Source organism: Clupea harengus, chromosome 23 (assembly GCF_900700415.2).
Source record: "Clupea harengus chromosome 23, Ch_v2.0.2, whole genome shotgun sequence".
Classification (NCBI taxonomy): domain Eukaryota; kingdom Metazoa; phylum Chordata; class Actinopteri; order Clupeiformes; family Clupeidae; genus Clupea; species Clupea harengus.
The window spans coordinates 711,266-720,304 of NC_045174.1; the positions used below are offsets into that span (position 1 = coordinate 711,266).

General features: G+C 46.0%; 1 protein-coding gene across 8 annotated transcripts in view; it reads right to left on the bottom strand.

Annotated features, from left to right (window-relative positions):
* Positions 1 to 9,039, bottom strand: part of LOC105903345 (zinc finger MIZ domain-containing protein 1-like) — a 137,431-nt gene that overhangs the window by 39,027 nt on the left and 89,365 nt on the right. For all 8 annotated transcript variants that reach the window (XM_042703158.1, XM_042703157.1, XM_042703155.1 and 5 more), the window contains exons 4-5: positions 6,311 to 6,424; positions 234 to 339 (exon numbers count right to left, since the gene is read on the bottom strand). In XM_042703158.1, the coding sequence (XP_042559092.1) occupies positions 234 to 339; positions 6,311 to 6,424 (220 nt within the window). The remainder of the gene's footprint in view (positions 1 to 233; positions 340 to 6,310; positions 6,425 to 9,039) is intronic.

The following is a 9,039-nucleotide window of genomic DNA, read 5'->3' on the forward strand; positions in this document are numbered from 1 at the left end:
ATTTATATACAGTGTGTGTGTGTGTGTGTGTGTGTGTGTGTGTGTGTGTGTGTGTGAGAGAGAGGGAGGGAGAGAGAGAGAGAGAGAGAGAGAGAAAGAGAGAGCGTAGACACTGAGATACGGGGACAGAGTGATAGTATTCACTCAGTGGCTGTGAAGGTGGTGTGTGAGTGTGTGTTTAGTGTGACCTATGTGGTGTGGAGCGTGAGGACCCTGATGAAGCAGCGCTTTACCTGCTGATTTGGGTGTGAACTTGTCCCGGTTGGCTGCACAGACGGCCAGGATCCGGTAGCCCAGGTCCAGGTCGAAACCCTGCTGCGCAGCAACGCGGCTAACCACCTGAGAAGGAGAGAGAGAGGGAGAGAGAGAGAGAGAGAGAGAGAGAGAGAGAGAGAGAGAGAGGGAGAGGGAGAGAGAGAGTTTATCTTAACCATCGACCAAAACAGTAACTCAGATTATGCTGAGGTTTATCGGGGGAAGAACTAGATAATTCATAAGAACGTCCGAATCGATACGGCAGGAGATGTAGCCCCGGATAACAGCACTCTCCATCGCACACGGGCAAACACACACACACACACACACACACACATATAAACAACCCCCTAGACACACGCCATCCCCACTTTACAGTTGCTTTTAAATCACTGCCACACACAAGCCTTCACAAAACACACGTGAATACTCCCACAGACACATGCAATCACACACACACACACACACACACACACACACACACACACACACACACACACACACCACTGGTGGATGAGCTTCAGCCACTGTCTGGTCTGTTTTCTGTGTCTCCCTCTGTCTGTACTGGCTAATGACTCATGGGCGAGCTGATAAATTCAGAAGGCACTTGACATTTGGAGCTGAGCAGACAGAGAGAGAGAGAGAGAGAGAGAGAGAGAGAGAGACAGACAGAGAGAGAGAGAGAGAGAGAGAGAGAGAGAGACACTCAGTGTGTTTACATGATGGTATAATTCGAATCTTTGCTTAGTCGGACTATGCTATCTTTCGAGGGTAGGTGCTATTATCCCAATATACATGGCAGTGAATAAATCGAATCATTGGCCGAAAGCATGTCATATCCATAACGATAGGTGGCGCTGTTTTCATTACAACTAGTGGTGATACAGCCATTTCCGCTTGACCTCTTCACCACTACCAATAACAACAACAGTTGATTGAGCATGAATCGCGTCTGTTCATCGGTCCAGAAATGCGTGTTGCCTCTTGGGTTGTTTGTTTGTTTGTTTCTGCTGGGCCGATGTGTTTATAAGTTACATTATTCAAAGGTGAAGAAACAAGAGAGAAACGCACGCACATTCACACGGGGACGGCCCAGTGTTCCGAAAGCCCGATATTCCGAAATCTCAATATTCCGAAAAATAGTCCTCCTGGCGAAATTTAGAAATATTTTAAGTGGCACAAAACACACACAGCATTTAGTTTTGGGCAGCGGAGCGGAGACGCTCACCGGGCTATCACGCATATAACTTTTCCTAGGCAATATTTGTTAACTTAGCCTACTCTGGTTTTGAATATGGGGTAACACTCATGCAAAGGAAATCACCGGCACATTGTCGCAGGACATTACGCAGATCTTGTCAAGCACTGACAAAGCATGCATGCGTTGGCAATCATAAAAGTATGCTTGCGATGCAAATGCCATGTGTGTAGTATTCTGAATTAAAGTTCATGCTTGTGAAATAAATGCATTTATATTGTGACGTGCCGGCATAGTCGCCCCATAATGCCGTGCGGCGGGAGCATACTGTTATACTCTATGTGCTGCACTGGCGCCGCTCAGCGATGTTCCCTGACCGTGTTCCTTACCGTACATGTCGTTGTTCTGTGTTGGGACAGAGGTTGTGCAGGTGTGTGACTGTAGCACAGTCTGTTCGTGGTAACTTGCACCAGGGCATAAAGCCCGTGCCATTTTGACAGTGTGTTGAGTTTAGTGTTTAATAAAAAACAATGAATGTTTGGGTAGAAATTTGCCGAACTTTCCAGGGCTTGATAAAACGCACTGCGTTTTGGCTGTAACTCATTTAGCTGTTTCCAGCTCTGTATCTGCATCGTCAACGCTGGGCATTAGTTGTCCGTACTCCGATTTTATAGTTTCCCCATTGTAATAAATATGCGTTCATGATATTTTTTTTTTTCTTCTCGCGTAGCAGAAGGTACGCACAGTGTGTACGGCTGCATGCGCCACTGGAACTCTGTGCAATTAATACAATACATAATAGGCTAATTGATACAATATCTCCTCGTTTGAGTGTGGTTGTTTGAGTGCAATAGGAGTGTATGATCGTTGTTGTCTATAAAGGAAGGTATTGCGCTCCACCTGTCACGTCTCTGTCTTTAGAGGGCAGGCAAAATTTAGAAATATTTTAAGTGGCAAAAAACACACACAGCATTTCGTTTGCACAGCAGAGCGGAGACGCTCACCGGGCTATCACGCTTATAACTTTTCCTAGGCAATATTTGTTAACTTAGCCTACTCTGGTTTTGAATATGGGGTAGGCTACCACTCATGCGAAGGAAATCACCGGCAGATTGTCGCAGGACATTACGCAGATCTTGTCAAGCACTGACAAAGCATGCATGCGTTGGCAATCATACAAATATTTTTGTATCATCGCGATGCAAATGCATGTGTGTATAATAATATTCTGAATTCAAGTTAATGCTTGTGAAATAAAGGCATTTATATGTTTATGATTGTGTGATTCATTGGGATGTGCATGTGGGCAATAGTGGTTCACGTTGCTGTACTCACAATTTCGGAACAGCGGGCTGTCGGAAAAATGGGCTTTCGGAACATTGCCATGGAACCTTGGTCAGGTAATTGCCGAGTGACAGCTGATTTGACAGTACTGCTGTTGTTTTAAGCAAATAAAATGTGGAACGTCCTTATACGTGTTTAAGGAGGGGTTGTAAAGGTGCTCATATCTTCGGACCTCTTCTGTTATGTTTGTTCATAATCAACAAGAATAAGCTTGTGAGACAGTCTGCAGGATATTCATAAAAAACCGTGTCATTAGTATGAACAGCTGAGACAACTTATCCCTCTTTCGTCTTCCGGGTCACGACCTGGCAGGGAGAGAGGGAGCATGCGCAAAGACGCAAAGTCCAGTTCCTTATCCAATTCACCGTTACATGCCGCAATAGTCGAACTATCAACTGGATCGGATCGAGTTATCCAGGGGTGTTAGTCCGACTATGTGCGGTCCGACTACGATCCGACTAAGGTGCTTACATGAAACGGATAATGCGATTTCAGTCCGACTAAGGCAGTTATTCGAATCCATGTAACCACGGTCAGAGAGAGAGAGAGAGAGAGACAGAGAGAGAGAGAGAGAGGCAGGCAGGCAGGAGGCTTCTGACACCATGGCACCGACTCCTGCCGAGTCCCTCTACCAGCGCCTTGCATTAAAGCCTAAAGCCCCGCGGGCCACAGGAGGCCATTGTAAATCATGGGGGAAAAGAGCCCAAAGAGCCCCTTTGATTTACCATTTCCATTATCTGCTCAGGAGACCCCTCTGACGATCTCCCCCCTGACCTTCCGAGGCAAACCACGGGGGCCGCCGGGACGAGAGGGTGGGGTGTGGGGTGTGGGGGGGCAGCGGTGGAACATGAGATGAAAACTGCGACTGTGACATCTACTCCTTTTAATTTTTACAGAAACGATAGATCCCTTTAAAAGTGAATCCCTCACTTTTTCCCTATTTTCTTTTGCTTTCTCCTCTCTCTCTCTCTCTCTCTCTCTCTCTCTCTTCAGTTTACATCTAAGGCCCACAAGTGTAGGAATCATTGCTACTTCAACCATGTCATTATCTTCCTTAAGTACAGGCCTTGATGTTTTCTGACACCAAAAAAGATCACACATATTTCTTTTTCATTCTCCCTTTTTTAAACTTTCGGAGTCTCGTATTTATAGTAGATGCATATTAAGCGGAAGATATATGTGTGTAAGTTGTCTAATTAAACTCTCAGCATGGGAGGCACATTTACGTTAGCCGGTAATTTGAGCGCGGGGCCAGAAAAACGCTTCAACCGGCTCTCATTTCCACGCCTTAATTGCACACGGGAGGAGGTGAAATAGCAGCGGTTTTTGGTACTCTAGTTAAGAAAAAGAAGAAAAGAAAAAACAGCCTCTCTGTTGTTTTTTTCCTGCTTTGAGGAACTGATAAAGATTTAAGGCCTCCTGACAGACTAAATTCCACCTCTTCTTCTGGCCCCACCGAGTCGACTCGCTGCTGAATCCGTCTCCAGCTCTCTCGGCCGGCCCGGGCCTCAGTCGGGAGGAGACAGAATTAGTTCTGCCGAGTTACAAATCATTTCCCCGAGATAGAAACGATTTATGTCTGACAAGAGCAAAACAAACAGTTCCATTGGCAGCCACAGTTTACAGACCGAAAAAAACGGAAAAAAAACGAAGGTCACTCTCGGAAAAATGGAGAGAGAGGCTTTTCAGATGGTGCGAAGAGACAGAGGCTAGTCTGAGCTATAGCACAGCTGACAGATTTTGATCATAATTCTTCACAGTGCTGATCGCTCGATAAGAGCCTCAGATTTAGGCACATTCCTGATACGGTCGATAAATACTTGATCATGTAAACTTAAGACCTTTTCATGCAATCATGAAAAGCTATGAGATCCTTTCTTTGAAAACAAAAGTAGAGCTATGAATGATCACCGCAATGCAGACGTGCCACGGCATTTGAGGCCGTGTGATATAGGGCATAAAGTGTTGCCTGCAGGCCCGATCGAATCACATTCATTCATTTTCACATGGTCTAACCTAACAGACATCATGTGACTCTCAGAATGTACACTGCAGGCGGCGAGTTATTCAGAGTTTGAGCATGTGTTGGTGTTGGTGTGAGTGTGAGTGTGTGTGTGTGTGTGTGTGTGTGTGTGTAGTTAGTTATGGGACAGTTAAAGGGTGTGCGTGTGCTTATGTTTGGACGTGTGTGCATATACGTATGCATGTGTTTGAGTGTGTGTGCGTGTGTGTGTGCATGTGTGGGTATGTGTGTTTGTGTGTGTGTGAGCTTGATGATTATTACTGAGTAGATCAGATTTCCTGTATGCTAAGCTTGCACGGCTCATAAATGACATGGGCAGCAGGAAAAAGCCTGTTTCTTTCTGGGAAATCAGACAATGATCAACCCCAACAGAGTTAATAAGATAGTATGCGAACACAGTGATGAATACCGACAGTTTTTACTCGGAACAAACTGAAGTAGAAACAGCGAATCCATCATGATCATCAATTTATAAAACAAATGTAAGAGCTCTCGAGTTGCTTCTCAAGTACAACACACAGACCAAAATATAACACCTGCTTTATATGCTTTAGGTTTTTTAATCTCTGATTTTTCTCTGTTCTTACAGCTACTCATTGGTAGAGCACTTTACCAACTACCAATGTGTATGATTCGCGATAAATTAATCAACTTTGCCTTGCTGATTGCTGTCCCCCTTCCAGAGTTTAGAAGTATAGAGGTGATATTGTGGTTCTTTGTAAGTGTTGAAGTTTGGAAATTTGATATTATGGACATTTTGTAGTTTAGCATTGTTGTAATGAGGTAGTTTGGAAGTTTTGTTTGTCTTTCCAAACCCTAACCCTAACCCTAAGCCTTCAGAAGTGAACTGAAGGATATAACTAGTTAGGGCAAAGGGAAGACGCGTCCAAAGCTAAAACGGTTTGTCTTCCTGTCGGGACCCATTTCAGTAGCGCAGCTCCAGATGATCTACACTAGAAACTATGAGACGATGTCTAAACATTATCTCTCGGGAGTCGCAGAAAGTAACAGACTATGCAAAACAACCACGATGCCAACAGAAACGCGGCAACTGAAACATGATTAGGCATGAAAGTCTACGATTAGCTGGCTGAGTTAGGGGGGATTCGACGAGAGGGAAATGCATTAAATTAAATTTCCAATGCTCTTACAGACCTCATGCAGGCTCACCGGATGTTCAAGTGTTTAAATTGGGGAATTAGCGATCTTTAAAGCCGAATTACTTAAAGAACATGCTTTAGTTAAAAGAGTGCATTGATTACTTTGCGGGGTTTAGGAATGTATGATCTACACTGTATGTAAAAATGTTCAATGGACCGTCACTTTATGCAAAACGAGAATAGACTGTCTACTGCAACAAAAAAAAACAGGTTTTTCTAAAAGAGTACTGCAGTAGCTTTAGTTCCTTGGGAGTTGTGTGTGTGTGTGTGTGTGTGTGTGTGTGTGTGTGTGTGTGTGTGTGTGTGTGTGTGTGTGTGGTTTGGCCTTACCGTTAGGCATCCCATGAGGCTTTGCTCGAAGGGTCGCTGGAAGGCCCGGGGATCGCCACACCAGTCCAGAAGCTCAGTGGCCGCGGTGTGGAAATTCGCATGGTTCTGTAAGTGCTGGGGAAACAAGCACAAAGACACACACATCAGACGAGCGTCAGGACATCATAAGCGTCTGAGCTGAGCATAAACTTGATAAACTAGGACTTCATTTTGGACAGATTACCGAGAGAGAGAGATTAAAACCACACAGGCCGACTAGGAGCCCTGATAACAAACAGGATAAGGCCTCAAAGTCTTGGCCTCAGAGTAAAACTGCACTCAATTCATCACAACATCACAAGCATTTTGTTGTGGAATACTGTCCAAGCAACTGTCAGAATCAAAATGAAGATCTCAGAAATAGCTGCACTAATTCTGTATTGTGCTTTCCATGCTCAGCCAAGCAATACGTGCACTTACGTAGGCAGGAAGTTATTGATTAATCGTCAATATTCAAGCATGACTCAAGTACAACAAATCCTGTGCTAAAGACCTCCACCTAACACACCTGCTCAACACACCCCAAACAACACATCCTAGATCCACTCTGTTTTCTCTGATCATCTTCAGCTGTATCCATGTGAAATCAATTGAACTGCATCCCCCCCCCGTTTTAGGTGCGGGCGCGTCGAGGGGGTCCTTCTCCTGTTGAGCCTCCCATCAGTCGGCTCTGTGATCTCTGAGGCTTCCTGCTCTGTCCGACAGGCCAATACATCTAGCCGATTGGCCGAGTGGCTCCCGCTTCCGGAGCCGTGTGCGAGCGAAACAAAACGGCAGCAGCACGAGGCGCCCGCCGTTACGATCAGCCCTGGGGGGGGCGATGCGGCGTGACTCGGTACCCCGCCGAGAGCTCTCTGACCTTCAAGGACACGGTCGTGACGGAGCCGCAGCACTTAACCCCCTCCTGGCCGAGTGTGGTCACAGGTAGAGCCGCCCACCATAAAAACACAAAGCATCTCTCACACTGTCCTGAAACATTTGTCTCTGTGTCTGCCTGGTTATAAAAACAGCTTACGCATTTTATCTGAATTATTTACCATCTACAGGAAATGTACACTTACACACGTGGACATCTATTAACACTTTTAGCGAAAGATATGTGTGTGTGTAAAATGTCTAATTAAACCTTCATCATGGGAGGTGCGTTTACATTACACAGTACACTCTATGAACATTTCTGTTGTACTCACATTACACGCCAAATACTAACTGGACAGTCTATTATCATCTCCGCACTGTCAACAAACAAGGGGATTTATTAGAAAATTCCCAAAGTTCCTGTCTGTTCGGGTCCGATTGTTTATGTCTTCTTTAAAATTCGAGAAGCATCACAGGCACTTTCACGGCACTTTGAGGGCCTCTCGGCCCTGGTCGGAGCAGGCCTACTAAGTCACCAGTGATTAGACCAGTAAGACTTTAAGAAGCGATTTTCTGCCGATTTTACGGGCTTGGCTGCAGGCATGAGGGGAATGTCTTGCTGCAGACTCGACACGGAGACGAGACCCCGGCGGTCGGGGCAGCCTGCCGCGCCTCCTCATGCAGACTAGTGCAAGGAGAGTGTGTGTGCTGGGATACTGACCTCCAAAACACACACACAGAAACACAAACACAAACACAGACACACACACACACACAGACACACACACAGACACACACACAAACACAAAGAAACACACACACACAAAGACAAACACACAAACACACACACACACACACACACAAACACAAAGAAACACACAAACGCAAAGACAAACACACAAACACAAAGACAAACACACACACTGCCATCCCCACACACTGCTCTTTCTCCCTGTCTTTGTGTGAGCTGTATAAAACCCCGAGCTGCAGCACAGGAGATTTCGGTGAATACTTCTCTTCCTCCCCCGGCTTTCTTTCTTTTTGTCTCTCTCATGTTTCAAAAGCTCTCTCACGTCAGACAGCATGAGCAACTGCTATCTGTCACGCTTTCCCTCCCTCTCCCTCCCTCCCTCCCCCTCTCTCCCCCTCTCTCTCCCTCTCTCTCCCTCTCTTTCTGTCTTTCTCTCCCTCTCTCTGTCTTTCTTGCTGTTTGGCTGCATTCCTCCGGGGGCAGCACAGGTTAGGTTTTGATGAGGAGGCTCTGGTGTCAGCCTTACGGGAGGCGGCGGCAGCAGCCACTGACAAGAGCCGGATGGAACCAGTCTTGTTTATTTTTTGCGAGCGGTCTTAGACCATTACCCTGCAGCACGGCGTGGCATGCCGAGGGAGGTGTGCGAGTGTGTGTGCGTGTATGTGTGTGTGTGTTTGTGTGTGTATGCTTTTGTGTGTGTGTGTGTGTGTATTTGTGTGTGTATGCTTTTGTTTGTGTGTGTGTGTGTAAATGCCTTTTCTATGGGAACTGCTGGTGGGTGATGGCTACACACACACACACACACACACACACACACACACACACACACACACACACACATCATTCTCATGTGGCTCTTTTTAGAGAGGCTTAGAGGCCACATACACCCGCAGCCTGCCATAGGACAAGAGAGGACACTGGAGGAAAGGAGACGTGGAGAAAGAGAAGGGAAGGGAAGGGAAGAACAGATCAATATATAAAGAACATGGTTGGGGGGGGGGAGAGGGGAGGAAATGAGAAAGAAAAAGAGAGGGGAAGAGAAAAACTGAAGAAAAAAAGATGCTGCCGTAAAGGACAGATG